General features: G+C 54.9%; 1 protein-coding gene across 5 annotated transcripts; it reads left to right on the forward strand.

Moving 5' to 3' along the window:
- The first annotated feature begins 6,373 nt into the window (after window positions 1–6,373).
- Window positions 6,374–17,388, forward strand: SCYL1 (SCY1 like pseudokinase 1). 5 transcript variants are annotated; one of them, XM_006056471.4, is made up of 18 exons: window positions 6,375–6,570; window positions 6,905–7,045; window positions 7,256–7,378; window positions 7,461–7,687; window positions 8,126–8,216; window positions 8,294–8,449; window positions 11,354–11,512; window positions 12,385–12,492; window positions 13,521–13,634; window positions 14,040–14,195; window positions 14,714–14,902; window positions 15,023–15,098; window positions 15,367–15,531; window positions 15,672–15,814; window positions 16,477–16,548; window positions 16,645–16,857; window positions 16,949–17,003; window positions 17,129–17,388. In XM_006056471.4, the coding sequence occupies exons 1-18, from the start codon at window positions 6,460–6,462 to the stop codon at window positions 17,251–17,253; spliced, it is 2,424 nt and encodes an 807-aa protein (XP_006056533.4). In that variant the 5' UTR covers window positions 6,375–6,459; the 3' UTR covers window positions 17,254–17,388. The 5 variants fall into 5 exon arrangements, with proteins under 5 accessions (XP_025142441.3, XP_025142442.3, XP_044799639.2 ...); XM_006056472.4 differs by having other exon boundaries at window positions 16,480–16,548; XM_025286656.3 differs by lacking the exon at window positions 16,645–16,857 and having other exon boundaries at window positions 6,374–6,570.
- The last annotated feature ends 67 nt before the right edge of the window (window positions 17,389–17,455 follow it).

Here is a 17,455-nt window from a genome sequence, read left to right on the forward strand (position 1 = left end):
AATATGCTGTCTAGGTTGGTCATAACTTTCCTTCCACGGCATAAGCATCTTTTAATTTCATTGCTGCATTCGCCATCTGCAGTGATTTTGGAGCCCAGAAAAATAAAGTCAGCCACTTTTCCCACTGTTTCCCCATCTATGTGCCATGAAGTGATGGGACTGGATGCAATGATCTTAGTTTTCTGAATGTTGAGCTTTAAGCCAACTTTTTCACTCTCCTCTTTCACTTTCATCACGAGGCTCTTTAGTTCTTCTAAAGACAGCAATTTTCTACCGTCAACCTAAGAATATATAGGAGGACGCCCTGTAATCCCTGCATCCTAGAGGAAACCACTGGCGTTCAGTATACATTCCTTCCTGCTGGGGAGTATGTCTGTGCGCGTTTAAGGCTAGTGGACTTATCACCACAATGATATAATGTGGATAATTTTGCAATTTGCTTTTTAATCACCTTGTAGAACAAAGCAATATTCATTGCAAGGACTGTAGCTGATGTTGGAGCTCCAATACTTTGGCCACCTGATGCAAAGAGCCAACTCATTGGAAAAGACCCTAATACTGGGAAAGTTTGAAGGCAAAAAGAAAAGGGGGTGGCAGAGGATGAGATGGTTAGGCAGCATCACCCACTCAATGGATATGAATTTGAGCTAACTCTGGGAGATAGCGGAGAACAGAGAAGCCTGGTGGGATACAGTCCTTGGGGTCGCAAAGAGTCAGACACGACTTGGCCCCTGAACAAGAGCAAAGCAAATGCTAGCTCTGGTTGTGCCGTTTCCCTTCGCTGGAGCCTCAGTTTCCTTACTTGTAAAAGTCAAACTAATGATTCCGTTCCAGTTATTAATTTATTGACTCTCAGCTCCAAATTTATCATGTTTGCCTTCTCTGTGAATATGAATCCAGGCCCTTTACATTTTTTTTCCTTTGCCAGATGGCAGAATGTTAAATTTTGCCAGTAGAGGGCGCAAACAGACACTGCTTGAGGAAAAGGTTTTACTTCCGGGTTTTGATGAGCATCTCGGCGGACTTCCGCAGGGGACCCAGCCTCCCCAGCTCAGCTTCCTGAGGCAGCTTTTGCAGCCCTGGGTCTCTGCAGTGCAGGTGGCCAGCAGCCCTTAGCCCGCAACCTGGGAGGAGTGGAACGCCTCTAGGGAGACTCTTCGTGAACAGTTTTTCCCAGCATAGTAGGGGGTGGTTTTCCAGCAAGTTTCACGGGGTGTGCACAGCATTTGAGTAACTTCTCTACTATCCAATGAGCCCCAGCCATTCCCTCTCCAACAGGTCTGGATCTCAGCCCAGCCCTGGGGATGGGAGCTGCTACTTATATTTGCTATTCCTGTGCCCTTTAGAGTTCTCTTTACTTCTTACTAGTCAGTTCCTGGTTATCCCAACCCCCTGTAAATAATTTTTATATTAGACTTTAATATAAGTCTTATACGGGCTTCCCTTGTGGCTCAGGTGGTAAAGAATCAGCCTGCAATGTGTGAGACCTGGGTTCGATCTCTGGGTTGGGAAGATCCCCTGGAGAAGGGAAAGTCTACTCCAGTATTCTGGCCTGGAGAATTCCATGGATTGTATAGTCCATGGGGTCACAGAGTATAAATAATATACATTTATAAAAATATAAATATATTTATTTTAAATAAATATATTTATAAAATATAAGTAATTCTTATATTAGACTTTAATATGTATAATATAAACAGTTAATAATTCTTTATATTAGACTTTTCCTGTTCAAATCACTTTGTGGTTTTTCTCTGGCACAGATCCCCTACACTGTTATAAAGGTCAAATTTCAGGCAGATTCTTTACCAGCTGAGCCACCTGGGAAGCCCAAAAATACTGGAGTGGGTAGCCTATCCCTTCTCCAGCAGATCTTCCCAACCTAAGAGTTGAACTGGGGTCTCCTGCATTGCAAGCAGATTCTTAACCAGCTGAGCTACCAGGGAAGCCCAAATAATTCTTATATTAGACTTTAAGGCTAATATAAACAGTTAATGATTCTTTATATTAGACTTTCCCTATTAAAATAACTTTTTTTTTCCCCCTGACTGGCACAGGTCCCATACATTGTTACAAAGATGAGACGAGATCCTGCAGGGAGAGCTCCTAGCTCAGTGCCTGTGGGGCAGTGAGCACTCAGAAAACAGTTGTAATATCTCTACCACAATCATCATTTCTCTATGTCAGTACCTGTAGAGCAGCCTCTTTCTTAGCAACTATTGTTGTGCTTCTATAGTATGGATGGAGTTGTGAATCACACCATTCCTGATGGAATTGGGATTATTCCAGTTTTCCATGACTACAAACAGCCCTGTGATTGCTGCACAGAAGAGCTATCATTTATTGAGCTGCAGTAGTTACACATATTAACTCAGGAATCCTTACAACATGCCTAGTGTATTAGCTCCCATGGCTGCTGTAACGAATTGCCACAATCTTCGTGGCTTAAAACAACACATATTTATTATCTTACAGTCTGGATGTCAGAAATCTAAAATGAAGGTGTGGGTAGGGCTGTGTCCTTCTGAAAGCTGCACAAGAGAATTTGTTTCCTTGTCTTTTTCAGCTTCTAGAGGCCACCTGCCTTCCTTGGCTCATGACCTCTTCCTCCCATCACTCCACCTTCTTGATCCGACTACTCACTGTGATCCTCCTGCCTCCCTCTTACAAGAACCCTTGTAACTGCATCAGGCCGGCCCAGATAATCCAGTATACTCTCGCCATCGCAAGGCCCTTAACTTAATCAAAACAGTAAAGTCCCTTTGATTGTATAAGGGAACATATTCATGGGTTCCAGGGATCAGGATGTGGATATCTTTGAGTGGGCATTATTCAGCCTCCCACACCTATGACCTTGATACTACTATTCCACTCATTTGACAGGTGAGAAAACCGAGGAACAAGGAGAATAATTAACTTACCCAAAGTCACCGAGTTCATAAGCAGCAGAGTTAGGATACAGGCAATCTGGCTTGATAATCCAAGCTCTAAGGATTACATAGCTTTGTTATAAATCTTCGCATACCTGTATAAGCACTTGTGTAGAATATATTTCTAGAAGTGGAATGACTGGGCAAATCGTTTAACAGTTATTTCCAATTCTTCCTTCACGACAGCTGTGCCAATTATTTCCCACCAGCAGTGCCTGAAATCCTGAGCTGTTACCCAACTCTTGATGCTCTAGGGTCAGACTGTTACTTGAACACACAAAATCAAAGGATTTTTACTGCTTCTTATCAACTTAGGGACTGAAAAGTGTTTCTCTTCATGAGAGGAGAGGAACGTTCCTTAGCTAATAGTAACCAAAAAATTACAGTTGGAATAAAGAAGCATCGATTTCCTGGAGAAACGAAAATCATTTCGTTACCTTAACATACTGTAAGACTGCAAACACTGTCCTAACACTGATCATGAAGACCAGCTTCCTGTCTTCACCAAGACCTGAACGTTCTACCTTGTCAGAAGCGCTGCTTCTGAGAGTTTTATTTTCCACCTAAATGGGCTGTTTTCATCTCCCATGTCATCTCCTAAAGATCTCTGGGTAATAAATCACTTCCTTCACTGAGCCTTTTCAATCACTCCCTTTTGGGGGGCGGGGTCACACTGGTGGCATGGAGGGTCTTAGTTACCTGGAGGATGGAACCTGTGGCTCCTGAAGTTGAAACACGGAATTTTAACCCCTTGACCACCAGGGAAGTCCAATCACCCTTCTTTATCTTGCATCCATGCCACATGTGTTATTTACAGCTTGCTTTTCAAGGTTTTCCATTTTCCTTCCCAGTGTATGGGACCAAATACTTCACTAACTCCAAAGGCAAACACTTAATATAGTTACTTTTAGAGTCTTCATTTTACAGATGAGGAAAAGGAGTGAAGTGATAGGTTCAAGTTCCCACAGAAATGGGATTCAAACAGGCATCTGCCTAAAGATGCTCCTGATCCTACTGTGTCTCCTCGGGAGCAAATGGCCTGGTGTGCCCTTGAACCCCAGGCCTGCCTACCCTGGGACTTCTCTGGGTCATGGCCAAGCTTGCAGGGCTGCTTGCACTTGTCCTGGCAGGTGACGAAGGCAGCCAGCAACAGTCAGGCCCTGCTACTTCCTACTGTGTGAGCCTTCAGAGCCTCAGTTTCCTCATCTGTAAGATGGGAACAACACTGGTCCCCCTCATAGGCCAGTAATGAGGAGTTGGTATCATCCCCATTTTGTAATCGATGAAATGGAGGGGTCACACTGTGAGGTCAGGCTGTTCCCTTCCTAGGCTGCTAGCCTCTGTATGCCAAGCTCAGCTGGAGAAGCAGAGTTACAGAATCTGGGAGGCCAATCCTTTATCTGGCTCTTCTTTTGTAACTCTTCCTGGTGTCCCCTGTCCATCCTGTTGTATCTCCTCGCTGTTCTTCTGTGCACTGGGACTTTCAGATGCCCCCCACCCCTGCCCCAGCTCAGTGGCCCTGCCCTTCCTGCTCTGGTTTCCTCTCTAGGTGAGGCCCCATGCATGGCACAGGACTGATGTTTGGCAGGTGCTAAGAGAATGTGCCACTAACTAAACAACACCGCCGGGCCCCTGTGTTGTTAAATCCTCCTCTCCAACTGTGATCTCTACCCTAAAGCATCACTCCACCCCAGCCTGCCACACTCCATCATCCCACAAACACAGTTCAGGCTTCAGTAGGGCAAAGTTCCAGACTCTGTATTCTGGTATTCAAGCCCCCTACTTTCTCCCTTTTCATGACAAGATGCTCCCCACCCCCAACACCACCAAGTCCATATTCACAATGTTGTCCCCATCTTCCCAGGGAAGTCAGAAGATTCTCTAGTTAATATTTCTATTCTGCCCGAAGCGGCCAGCACTGTCTGATTGTCCCTCTGAGTGCCCTGCACAAGTAGTTGGATGAGAAAAGGGACAAGTCTCTGCTGAGCAGCTGCTCTGTGTCAGGTAAGGCACCCCAGTTTATAGATGGGGGAACTGAGGCTCCCAGATAATGTGAGTTCCCACAGGCAGTGATGGGGGCTGGGCCAGGAGTTGAACCCAGGAAATGGCAATCCACTCCAGTACTCTTGCCTGGAGAATTCCATAGACAGTGGAAGTTGGTGGGCTACAGTCCATGGGTTCATAAAGAGTCATACACGACTAAGTGACTAATTTTGATCAGGTTTTTTTTTTTTTTTTTTAATCGACTGACTTTAAGGGGTGTGTCCCTGGTGGCTCAGAGGGTAAAGAACCTGTCTGCAATGCAGGAGACCTGGGTTCAATCCCTGGGTTGGGAAGATCCCCTGGAGAAGAGATGGCAACCCACTCCAGTATTCTTGCCTGGAGAATTCCATGGACAGGCAGGCTATAGTCCACGGGGTTGAAAAGAGTCGGACATGACTTACCATCTGAGCAACACCTACTGACTCTGGCATCCTTTCCCCTTGAATCTGCTCCCAAGGGCGTCCCAACCAGACGTTTCATAATCTCAGAACTCTCATCCAGGCTCCATCAGGTGTGGCTGCAGGTCTGTCCCCAACCTTGAGTCCCCTGAGACCTTACTTCTGGAGGAGCCCCTTGCCAGCCCAGTCACTCTTGGACACTGGACTCTGTCCAGCTAAGGGGCCAGGTCTCCATCAGTGTGAAAGGCATTTGAGCTGCTGACAGACCCTCTCTGCACAGACACTGGGGGACCTGGAGGGAATGCTGGCCCTAGAGACAGAGAGCCAAGTCTGCTGGGCTCAAGGAAGCAGGGGGCCCTCTTGACCCCCTGGCTTCTTCTGGACTTGCTGGGCTGCCCCTCCTCTACCCTTCTCCTTTCCTAGGTTCACTGCCTTTTCCCTCCCCAGGCTCCCTCCCTTGTCCCAGGGTTCCTAGACCTTCCCAGGACCTTTGCTTCACTCTGCTCCCCAAACACGCTCCTTTTCAGAGGTTCTGCTTCCTTATGCCTCTCTCCCCTGGTCACTCCATCATTCCACCAACACGATGCCTCACTGGATCCTAGAGGTGCCCACCGGCAGGTGGGTGCGAGAGTCTGGCTTGGGGACAGTCGCCCTCCCCAAGTTTTTTCCCACTGAACACTGCATCCTTTCATATCTGTCTATCGACTTCCTCTTCCATTTGTCTGTCTCTCTGCTTCCTTGCCTCGGTTTCCCTATCCTCTGTTTCTTCTCAAGGTCTCATCCTTATATAACGCTGGGAGGTGGACTCTATTACCATCCACATTTTAGATATAAGGACACAGAGGGGCTGAGAGTTTAGGGGACCTGCTAGAGGGGCAGACCTGGTAACTGGCTGCGCCCGAGCAGTTGCGCCGAAGGTTGGTCTCCCAGTCACCCTCCGACTCCTACTCCGCCCGCCGACCACGCCCACCGACCAAAAGCCCCGCCCGTCCGGTTATGCCCCGCCCTCGCCCCGCCCCGCCCCGGCTCGGGCTGCCGGAGGACCAGGAGCTCAGGCACCCGAGGCCGCCGAGGCGGCGGGGACGATGTGGTTCTTTGCCCGGGACCCGGTCCGGGATTTCCCGTTCGAGCTCAGCCCGGAACCCCCCGAGGGCAGCCCGCCGGGACCCTGGGTCCTGCACCGCGGCCGCAAGAAGGTGAGAGCGGCCCCGCTCTGCAGGCCTCGGCCGACCTCGGTCTCGCCTAGCCAGCGCCGCCGGCTCCGCCGCGTCGCGCCCGCCTGACGTGGCTGCGGGGCCTCTAGGACTACGGGCCGAGGGAGGGGGACGGGCAGTGTCGACGTGGCGGGCGGAAGGACCGAGGGACCCACAGGCGGACCCAACCAGGGTTACGTGGGCCGGGTTCAATCTCCGAGGGAACTTGGGGAGAGACCCGGCCGGCGGCCCTTCTCTTCCGGCACTGAACCAACTCCGGGGACTTATCTCGGAGGTGGAGTGGTCAGCAACCTGAGGCCCCTCTGCCCTCCCCCAGGCCACAGGGAGCCCGGTGTCCATCTTCGTGTATGACGTGAAGCCCGGTGCCGAAGAGCAGACCCAGGTGGCCAAAGCTGCCTTCAAGCGCCTCAAAACTCTCCGGCACCCCAATATCCTTGCCTACATCGATGGGCTGGAGGTACCTACCAGCTGCTCAGTCTACCCCACCTCTGTCCCTCACTTTCTTCCAGTCCTGTCTTCTGTATTCCTGTGGATTTCCAGCCCTTCTGCGCCCGCGCCCCACCCCCCCAGATTTGACTTCCCCTTCTCTGCCCCTGTCCCCATCATGTCTCTCATCGCTTCTTGCTCTCCCCCATCCCTCCCTGATACCCCGTGCTCCCTTCTTCAGACAGACAAATGCCTCCACGTAGTGACAGAGGCTGTGACCCCGCTGGGAGTATACCTCAAGGCGCGAGCGGAGGCCGGTGGCCTGAAGGAGCTGGAGCTCTCCTGGGGGCTACACCAGATTGTGGTGAGGTGGGGGGGCAGTGGGGATGAGAGCAGGGGTGGAGGGGCTGCAGCTACTGGGCTGTGATGGGTCCTTCTGCCCCTAGAAAGCCCTCAGCTTCCTGGTCAACGACTGCAGCCTCATCCACAACAATGTCTGCATGGCCGCTGTGTTCGTGGACCGCGCTGGCGAGTGGAAGCTTGGGGGCCTGGACTACATGTATTCAGCCCAGGGCAATGGTGGGGGACCTCCCCGCAAGGGGATCCCTGAGCTTGAGCAGTATGATCCCCCGGAGTTGGCTGATGGTAGTGGCAGAGCGGTCAGAGAGAAATGGTGGGTGACTAGGGGGAGTATGCCCCATCCTGCCCTATTCTGGAAGCCTCCTGTAGTCTCAGGACCCCTAGACTAGCTGGCACTCCCTCCATCCCCTGCTGCTTGGCTGGGGAGGGAACCAGGGTCCTCAGGGTGGAGCCCACTCCTCGCTCCCAGGATCCTCAGGGAGGAAGGGCAGGGTAAACACAGGCTTTGGGGTTAGGTGGTTCTGAATTTGAATGTTATGTCACCTGGGATGGATGTCCTTGTTTCTCTGAGCCTCAGTTTCCTGATCTGTCTATTGGGGCTAATGAAACCTGCTTCTTGAGGCTGATGGGATGATCAGCTAAGGAACACAGCCCAGGGTTTGCCATGCAGTGAGTGCCTGGTGCCCAGGGTAGGTTGGAGGCCTGTGCTGGCAGGTGGCAGAGTCCTGAGCAGCTCTGGTCACTGTCTCAGGTCAGCTGACATGTGGCGTTTGGGCTGCCTCATCTGGGAAGTCTTCAATGGGCCCCTACCTCGAGCGGCAGCCCTGCGAAACCCTGGGAAGGTGAGTGTCCGATTCCACCTGCACCCCAGCCCCTCTCCCCCAGCCCACCAGCCACTGCCCTGACCCTTCTCCCGCAGATCCCCAAATCACTGGTGCCCCATTACTGCGAACTGGTCGGAGCCAACCCCAAGGTGCGTCCCAACCCAGCCCGCTTCCTGCAGAACTGCCGGGCGCCTGGTGGCTTCATGAACAACCGCTTCGTGGAGACCAACCTCTTCCTGGAAGAGATTCAGGTGAGCCCCTTGTGCCACCCTGGGCTCTGGCCCTACATTCCTCACCTCTGTGCACAGATGATGGAGCTAGGCTCTTTGGGTTCATACCCTGGCTCCAACTATTGCTTATTTAAAATATTGATCTATCTATTTATTTGGCTGGGCCGGGTCTCAGTTGTATCTTGCAGGATCTTCCATCTTCATTGTAGCATGCCAGATCTTTAGTTGTGGCATGTGGGATATCGTTCCTTGACCAGGGATCAAACTCTAGCCCCCTGCATTGGGAGCTCAGAGTCTTAGCCACTGGACCATCAGGAAAGTCCCTCTAGTTATTATTTATGTGCGACTTTCCTCGGCTGAAGTTCAGTCCTATTAATAGTACCTGCTTCAGAGGAGCCGGGTGAGCAGTCATTGAGTCTGAAGTGCACAGTACAGTGTCTGGCACATAGTGGGTGCTTCGTGAGTGCACCTGGCACTCTGTTAACTGCACACATACATTCCAGCCCTGGCCCTGATGTTGGCTGCAGGGTGGCGAGGAAGAGTCAGACCCAGACCCCTGCCCTCAAGGCTCTAGCATGGGGTCAATGATTCAGGTGTCCACCCTTGGGGACTGTCATTGGGGAAAAGGGACAGAAAACACGTAAATGAGGAAACGTGCTTCCTGGATAAGTGCCGGAAGGAAAAGAGTGAGGGTGGTGCCTGGGGAAGAGTTCTCAAGGGTGACGTTTGAACTGTGACCTGAAGGGTGTGAAGGTGGGAGTCATGGGGATGGTAACTGGGGAAGAGAGTTCCAGGCAGAGGGAACCTCTTTGTGAGGAGGGAGCCCGCAGCTTAACCTCACTGAACCTCAGTTTCCTTATCTGTGTGGTGAGGATAATGGCGGTGTCTGCTGACCCACAGGGTTGTTGTAGGGGATGCAGAAGGGAGGCTCTGTCCCCTGCCCCAGCCTTGTGTGGGGCACAGAGAGGTGATGAGAGTCTGGAATGGGAGGAGTGACAGGGTTTCTATGGCCCTCCTTGGTCTGTGGAGTCTTGACTCAGATGGGGCTGGGGGGCCGTCAGAGGATGGGAACCTGCGCCGAAGGAGAAGGTGCTGGAGAAGTTGAGCCTTGCCGCCCCCGGGCAGTATGGGCAGCAGGAGCTCTGTTACATGGCGTTCTCACACAGCTGGCTCCGCCGGGCTGCCCTTCTCCTTAATGTGCGCCCCTTAGGAAACAAGCTGTTTCTGGAGGGTCCCGAGGAGAATGTGGGAGGGCCGTGCCTGGAGGCCCCCCTTCCCATCAGAGAGCAGAGCGGTGGAGGAGCCCAGCTGTGACTGTCAGGGGGCAGCCTTGGATGTGGCTTGGCCTCTCTCTGGGACTGTGCTCCCCCAAACCCTGTGTCAGAGCACCAAGCCTGCCTGCCATGTCAGACTCAGCTGCTGCAGCCCAATCAGGTCCTCCCCAAACCGAGTTAGAGGTCATTTCTGGGTCAGGCAGTGGCTGTGGCCATGAGGGTACAACCAAGAGCACAGGGACTGTGGAAGCGTACCGGACGGGGCTGTAACACATGCCCGGACTCTTGCCTGGTGACCTTGAACCTCAAGCCTCTTCCTTTGTAAATGGGGGAGTAAGAGTACTTCTTCACAGGGTGCAACACAGCAGAAGTGCCACGCCACTGGGCCACGCCCTTCCTTTTTATTTATTTCTGTTTATTTGTCTGTGTCCAGTCTTAGTTGCGATATACAGGATCTTCATTGCATCATGCAGGATCTTTTGTTGAGGAGCACGGACTCTCTAGTTGTGCGTGAGCTCAGTTGCTTCACAGCATGTGGGATCTTAGTTTCCCAACCAGGAATCAAACCCGCATCCCCTGCATTACAAGGTGGATTCTTAACCAGCAGACCACCAGAGAAGTCCCCACACCCTTCCTTGACTGCTGCTTAGCTGTGTGACTTTGGATAAGCTCCTTGCCCTTTCTGTGCCTCAGCTTCCTTGGATCATTTCATCTGTGTAATGGTTTAAGAATATAATCCTGCCTGGCCATGTGGTCTATGCTCAGGAAATGTGAGTTGTGGATAGGACAGCCTCGGGGAGGTTAGAAGGATGGAGGGAGACCATTGAGCTGATGGTGTGGCCTGTCTCGGCTCAGTGAGAGGACCAGATCTGGGGGTAAACGCACCTCATCCCTGCCTTCCGACAGCCTGCCACGGCCTCTACCGCAGAGCTGCCGGTGAGCCCAAGCTAACAGGGCCAGGTGGCAGAGTAAGCCCTTATTCCCTGTTTCCTTGTACCATACGTTTAATGGTACTCCTGGGTTAGTGGTCTCTTTTGCGGTCCTGAGGAGCTGAGGCAATAGTGATAAAGGGCTTGATCCCCCTAGTGGCCGCTTTCATAGCAGCAGGTCAGGTGGCAGTGCCACTGACTGGGCGCCTCCAGTGTGCCAGGCGCTGCGCTGGCAGCATTTGTGTGCCTTTTCTGGTTGAATCCTCAGAAGTTAGGAGGCAGTACAGTTATTACCCCATTTCACACGAGGAACTTGCCTAAGGTTACGTTGTTTGGTTGCTCAGTCTCACACTTGCTAGTGAAAGTGAAACTGTCAGTCACTCAGTCATGTCCGATGGACTGTGGCCCACCAGGCTGCTCTGTCCATGGGATTTTCCAGGCAGGAATACTGGAGCAGATTGCCATTTCTTTCTCCAGGGGACCTTCCCAACCCAGGGATCGAACCCACGTCTCCTGCATTGGCAGGAGGATTCCTTACCACTTAAAGCCCCCTAAAGTCACATGGCTAATAAGTGGGAGAGTTGGGCTTTGAACCCAGGCAGTCTGGCTCTGCAAGCTTGTTTTCCTTCGGGTTGGAGGTGACCCCGTATCCTGGCCCTTGGCTGAAGGGACCGTGACCAGGCTGATTTCTTGTTCCCTGCCTCCTGCCCACTCTCCCCCAGATCAAAGAGCCAGCTGAGAAGCAAAAGTTCTTCCAAGAGCTGAGCAAAAGCCTGGACTCGTTCCCTGAGGATTTCTGCCGGCACAAGGTGCTGCCCCAGCTGCTGACTGCCTTCGAGTTTGGCAATGCGGGGGCCGTGGTCCTCACACCCCTATTCAAGGTGAGTGGGGCCTGGAGCCTCAGTACCTGTGGGGCCCAGAGACTGGCTGGGTGGCCTGAAGGGCAGAAGAGAGGGCTGTGGGTGGGGCCAGCCTTGCCAACATCCTGGGAGGGGAGCCTGGTCAGGGGGCCCCAAGCCCACTTGAGGAGCTCTGACATCCAGCGGTTCAGCAGGCCATGGCCACGTGACCAGCTGTCAGGGAGACATGGGGACCTCCTGTCCTTGGTGAAGGGAAAATTTATGCCTCCAAAATTCTTTTTCCAAAGACCCCTTGCTCACAGCCTACAGCCCTTCCTCCATTTCCTCAGGACAGTCTCCCCAGTCTGACCTGGACACTCTGGTGCCCAGGGGTCAGCTGCTCACCGCCTCGCTTTCCTTCCTCCCTCCTGACCGTTCAGCACTTAGCTGTCTTGGCTTCTTGGGGCTGGATCTTCTCTCCCTCCTCAGATCCCAGCCTGCCAGTAGCTGGACATCTGCCATTCCCTGCTCAGTGGGAGAACCCCTTCCCCAAAGGAACTTGGTGTGGGGGGAGGTGGGGAAGACAGCAAGTACATCCTGTGTAGCTGGGAACCCCCAGAAGTTACAGGCAGAATCCTGTGTGCACATGGGATCTAGTGCCTGATTACAGGGAAAGGCCCAGAGCTTCTGCGAGCCTCCTAAGAGAGGCCTGACTTAGAAAGGGCAAGGGTGGGGCTAACTTGACATGGAGTCTGGGCAGAGGGGCTGCTGAGGAAATGCCTGCTTCATCCCACCACGATCACCCTGTTCCCACCCCGAGAAATCAGCAGGGAGCCTGAGGAAGTTCACTGAGCCCAGGGACATCATCCCACTCGTGTGGACGTGGCTGAGCCCCTCTTCCTGCTCCTTCTCAGGTGGGTAAGTTCCTCAATGCCGAGGAGTATCAGCAGAAGATCATCCCTGTCGTGGTCAAAATGTTCTCCTCAACTGACCGGGCCATGCGCATTCGCCTCCTGCAGCAGGTAGGGGCCGTGGGGAGAGCCTGCCCACTTCTACTCCACCCAGACCTCACCCTTGCTGCAGGGGAGGCCCCTGTCTGACCTCCAGCCCCAGGCAGATACCTTGAGCTGTTGCTTTGGCTGCATGGGGGCCCCAGAAACCCCTCCTCGAAACACACACAGGTGAGGGACCAGTGAGGCTGTGCTCTCAGGAAGTCAAGATAATCACTGGGCTCATTGGAGGCTTAGGGAACGCCCCCACCCAGGCTGCATGGCTCAAACGTTTCTCCCTGTGCTGCCCAGTCTCCCGGGTTGAACCTGTTGTTCTGTTGTTCAGTCGCTAAGTCACATCCAACTCTGACCCCGTGGACTGCAGCATGCCAGACTTCCCTGTCTTTCACTATCTCACAGAGTTTTCTCAAACTCATGTCCATTGAGTCAGTGATGCCATTCAACCACCTCATCCTCTGCCACCCACTTTTCCTCCTGCCCTTAATCTTTCCCAGCATCAGGGTCTTTTCCAAAGAGTCGGTGCTTCACATTAGGTGGCCAAAGTATTGGAGCTTCAGGATCAGTCCTTCCAATGACTATTCAGGGTTGATTTCCTCTTGAGGGGGGATAGCGTCTCTCTTGCTGACCCCCAGGCAGTTGGGAGCATTGGACAGGGTTGATGGGATCGGGGATGGGGGGCCACTGCGCTAGGTATCCAGGTATCAGTCCTTCTCCAACTCCAAACACTCCAGCCTCCTCCCAGCACTCCTCTACGCAGGGGTTATACCCTTTTTATAGAAAAGGTTGGGAGGCTCCGAGAGGGGGTGTGACCATTCCGGCTCTCCAGCACCCAGTCCCTGGTTCTTCTCAGCCCCGTCCCTCGCCCCCAGCACCCTCTCCATTCCATGTGGGCCTGAGACCAGAGGCACGGTGTGGGGCTCAGGAGACTCCCTGGCCAGCCAGTGCCTGCTGGGTAGAGAAACCATGCCAAGGGTGGCCCCCTGGCTCTGGTGAGGGGTGGAAGGCCTCACCGTGTTCTCATGCCCCAACCTGGGCCGCAGATGGAGCAGTTCATCCAGTACCTTGATGAGCCAACAGTCAACACCCAGATCTTTCCCCACGTTGTGCACGGTTTCCTGGACACCAACCCTGCCATCCGGGAGCAGACAGTCAAGGTGGGTATGCCCAGGCCCAAAGGGGCCACCACTGGTTTTCTAAGGCTCAGAGGCGCTCATCAGAGGACACAGAGGCCTTGGTTTTGGTCTGTGGCTCAAACAGGATATGGGAGAGGCAGGCAGGCACTGTCTGCATGTGGGTCCTGGCTGCGGGTGTAGCACTGCAGGTGGTGGGGGAAGAGGGTGGGTATGGCTAATAGTCCTGAGTGCAACAGACATTCATGAGACAGGAGTACAGACGGGGGTTCCCCTTCCAAAGCCTTCTGGGTAAGGCCCAGGAGCAGGTTGGAGGGCTCTGGCAGGTCTCCTCAGCACCCAGGGTCACTGGTGCCCTCCCAGGAGGCCCCTCCCATGTGTGGCACCCTGCCCACTCCGGCCCACACTCTCCGGTCTCCCGCCCTGCAGTCCATGCTGCTTCTGGCCCCAAAACTGAACGAGACCAACCTCAACGTGGAGCTGATGAAGCACTTTGCGCGGCTGCAGGCCAAGGACGAGCAGGGCCCCATCCGCTGCAACACCACCGTGTGTCTGGGCAAGATCGGCTCCTACCTCAGTGCCAGTGTGAGTGCCCCGCACACGTGGCAGGAGTTCTGTCAGCGTCACAGCCACATCCCCCAGGGCCAGGTCCCCTTGTGTGGGGGCTGTCACCCCACACATACACACACATACAGATCCAGGCCCTGGGTGCTCCAGTCCCTATGTCTGAGGGACAGAGTAAGTTGTGCCAGGTCACACAGCCAGTAGGTGGTGGCTGCTGGAACCGAACCTAGGTCTGGCTGCCCCCTCAGGGTCTGTGAATGCAGACACTGCAGCCCCCGGGCACTTAGCAGGAATGATTGAATGGGTCAGCAGGGCAGGCAGGCAGGGAGGCGTGGCCCGGCCCCGGGGCAGCTTCTGCTCTGGCCCCTGTCACTCTGAGCCGTGGGCTGGTGATCTGGAAGGACAAGCCAAGATCCAGAGTTGTCATTAGTGATTAACTCACACTTGTTAGACTCTGGAGGCCCTGTGGTTGGCCTCTGTTGTGGCAGTTCTGGACCCCAGGACGGACCCTATACCCAGGAGCCCTCTTCCTGCCCCAGACCAGACACAGGGTCCTCACCTCCGCCTTTAGCCGGGCCACAAAGGACCCATTTGCACCATCCCGGGTCGCGGGCGTTTTGGGTTTTGCCGCTACCCACAACCTCTACTCGATGAACGACTGCGCCCACAAGATCCTGCCTGTGCTCTGCGGCCTCACTGTGGATCCTGAGAAATCCGTGCGAGACCAGGTGAGGTGTTGCTGGGGCTGGGCCCTGGGGCTGGGGGTCCGGCGGTACCTGGGCCCCAGCTGGCCTGGCGGGCTCACAGGAACCTTGGAGGCTCCAGCTCTGCCCCTTGCTGCCCCACAGGCCTTCAAGGCCATTCGAAGCTTCCTGTCCAAACTGGAGTCTGTGTCAGAGGACCCCACACAGCTGGCCGAAGTGGGTGAGTGGCCCACGCTCATGTTCCCTGTTCCTCTTGCCACTTTCCTGACTGGCCTGTTGTGGCCCCCGTCTGCCTCGCTGGAGTGTCTGCAGAGCCCCAGGGGACAGACTGTTGCGCACTCTTCTACCTCCCATTTCACAGCTGGGAGAGTGCAGGCCTGGGGAGGAGGGCGTCCACTCTAGGTCGCTCTGCTTCAGTTAGTGCCGTCCTGTCGCCCTCCCCACGGAGGCCTGAGGTGTCTGTACCTGTCGCTCCTGTCCCTGCCCAGAGAAGGATGTCCACGCAGCCTCCAGCCCTGGGATGGGAGGAGCCGCAGCCAGCTGGGCAGGCTGGGCCGTGACGGGGGTCTCCTCGCTCACCTCTAAGCTGATCCGGGCACATCCCACGGCTGCCCCGGCCGAGACCAACGTCCCCCAGAGACCTGCGCCTGAGGGTGAGGGTCCTGGACTGAGAGGGCTTGGAGTTCCCCCCAGGATGGTGATGGGGACACCCTCAGCCCCAGCAACCTCTGCCCTGTGCTGAGGCCTTCCTGGGGCTTAGTGGGCGGGAACTCAGTGAGCCTCTGCTCCCCAGGACTTCCTGCCCCAGCTCCTATCCCTGTGCCTGCCACACCTACGACCTCAGGCCCCTGGGAGACCCAGGAGGAGAGCAAGGACACGGAAGAGGACAGCAGTGCCGCTGACAGATGGGATGATGAGGACTGGGGCAGCCTGGAGGTGAGGGGCCGAGGACTCCCACAGGGACCCAGCTGCAGGGCCACAGACTGCCATTTGGGGAGCTCTCGTGGGCTTGGCCGGAGTCAGATCTTTCCTCATCTGCAAGTATCCTAAGCAGGAGTCACGGAGCAGCCATTGTGGGTTGGAGCCAACAGCTGAGCCCCATCTCAACTCCAGAAATGAGAGGCCAAGCTGATGGTTGGGTCTGCCCATTCCTCTTCCTTGCTCCCCTCCACGGCCCATCCCTTCTATGGCCTTTCTGGGGCCCGCCCTGCCCTGTGATCAGCAGAGAGAGGTTACACCCAGGCCTACAACCAACCTGTCCTCCCTGAGGGTGGGCTCAGGATGGGCTGAGGCCAGAGTGGGGCTGTCCTAAAGGGAACGGGGTGGGCAGAGCTCCGGCTGCCAGCAGTCTCTGCCCCTGAGGCCGCAGGCAGGGGTGTGGAACTCAGGATCTCGTTCCCCACCTCACAGAGGAGTGACAACAGGCCTGGTTCAGCGTGTCCAGTTTATTGATGGGACACAGGGCTGAGGAGAAAATGAGATGGAAGACAAAAGAAGAAAGGGCGGAGCCCATAGCTAGGCAGAGACTGGGGGGCTTCCTTGGCCTTTCGGGTGGAGCACGAGGGCTCTATGGTCGTGCTTTCCTCCCCATCCTGCAGCAGGAGGCTGAATCTGTGTTGGCTCAGCGGGATGACTGGAGTACTGGGAACCAAGCCAGCCGGGCTGGGCAGGTGAGCTGGGCGGGACAGAGTGTGTGTATGGGGGAGCGGGGTGCCCCTGCTCCTCCCTCCCCTTCTCTAGCACTGTCTCCGCCACCTCTTCTGCAGGCCAGCAACCCTGGCCACAGATCTCAGGAGTCAGACTGGAGCAGTTGGGAAGCCGAGGGCTCGTGGGAGCAAGACTGGCAGGAGCCAAGCCCCCTGGCGCCACCCTCTGAGGGCACACGGCTGGCCAGCGAGTATAACTGGGGTGGACCGGAGCCTAGTGACAAAGGCGACCCTTTTGCTGCCCTGTCAGTGCATCGGGAGGCTGGGGTGCAGGTACTGGTGCCTTTCCAGTGGGAGGGTGCAGACCTGGGGTGGACCTCAGCTGAGAGTAGGTCTCCACTCCAGCCCACACCTCCCTTTTCAGTCGAGGCGAGACTCATGGGGTGATGACAACTGGGAAGGCCTGGAGACCGAGAGCAGTAAGTGTTTCTCCCCAGCCAGCTGGCTGATGGCCTGGGCCTACCTTCCACCGGGGCAGGCATGGGAAGGGAAGCGGAGACCCAGGTTGTCCTGACACCTTCAGCCCTCCCCTTCTTGTTCCCAGGACAGGCGAAGGCGGAGCTAGCCCGGAAAAAGCGCGAGGAGCGAAGGAGGGAGATGGAGGCAAAACGCGCTGAGAAAAAGGCAGCCAAGGGCCCCATGAAGCTGGGAACCCGGAAGCTGGACTGAACTGCAGGTGTGGGCCCTTCCCAGCCTCGGAGGCCCCACAGATGTATTTATTGTACAAACCATGCGAGCCCGGTCAGCCTGTCCAGGCACATCTCACATGTACATAATCAGAGCCACAATAAATTCTATTTCACACCTGTTGTGCTGGGCTCAGTCCAGCACCTCCAAGGAGGCTGGAGTCTGGCGCTGCCCTTTGGAGTCT

The sequence above is a fragment of the Bubalus bubalis genome, chromosome 5 (assembly GCF_019923935.1).
Source record: "Bubalus bubalis isolate 160015118507 breed Murrah chromosome 5, NDDB_SH_1, whole genome shotgun sequence".
NCBI lineage: Eukaryota > Metazoa > Chordata > Mammalia > Artiodactyla > Bovidae > Bubalus > Bubalus bubalis.

Coding starts and splice junctions, on each gene's coding strand:
- SCYL1 (XM_006056471.4), top strand. CDS start 6,460: ATGTGGTTCTTTGCCCGGGACCCGGTCCGGGATTTCCCGTTCGAGCTC. Junction 15,532..15,671: donor CCAGAGACCTGCGCCTGAGG/GTGAGGGTCCTG, acceptor TCTGCTCCCCAG/GACTTCCTGCCCCAGCTCCT. Junction 15,815..16,476: donor AGGACTGGGGCAGCCTGGAG/GTGAGGGGCCGA, acceptor CCCATCCTGCAG/CAGGAGGCTGAATCTGTGTT.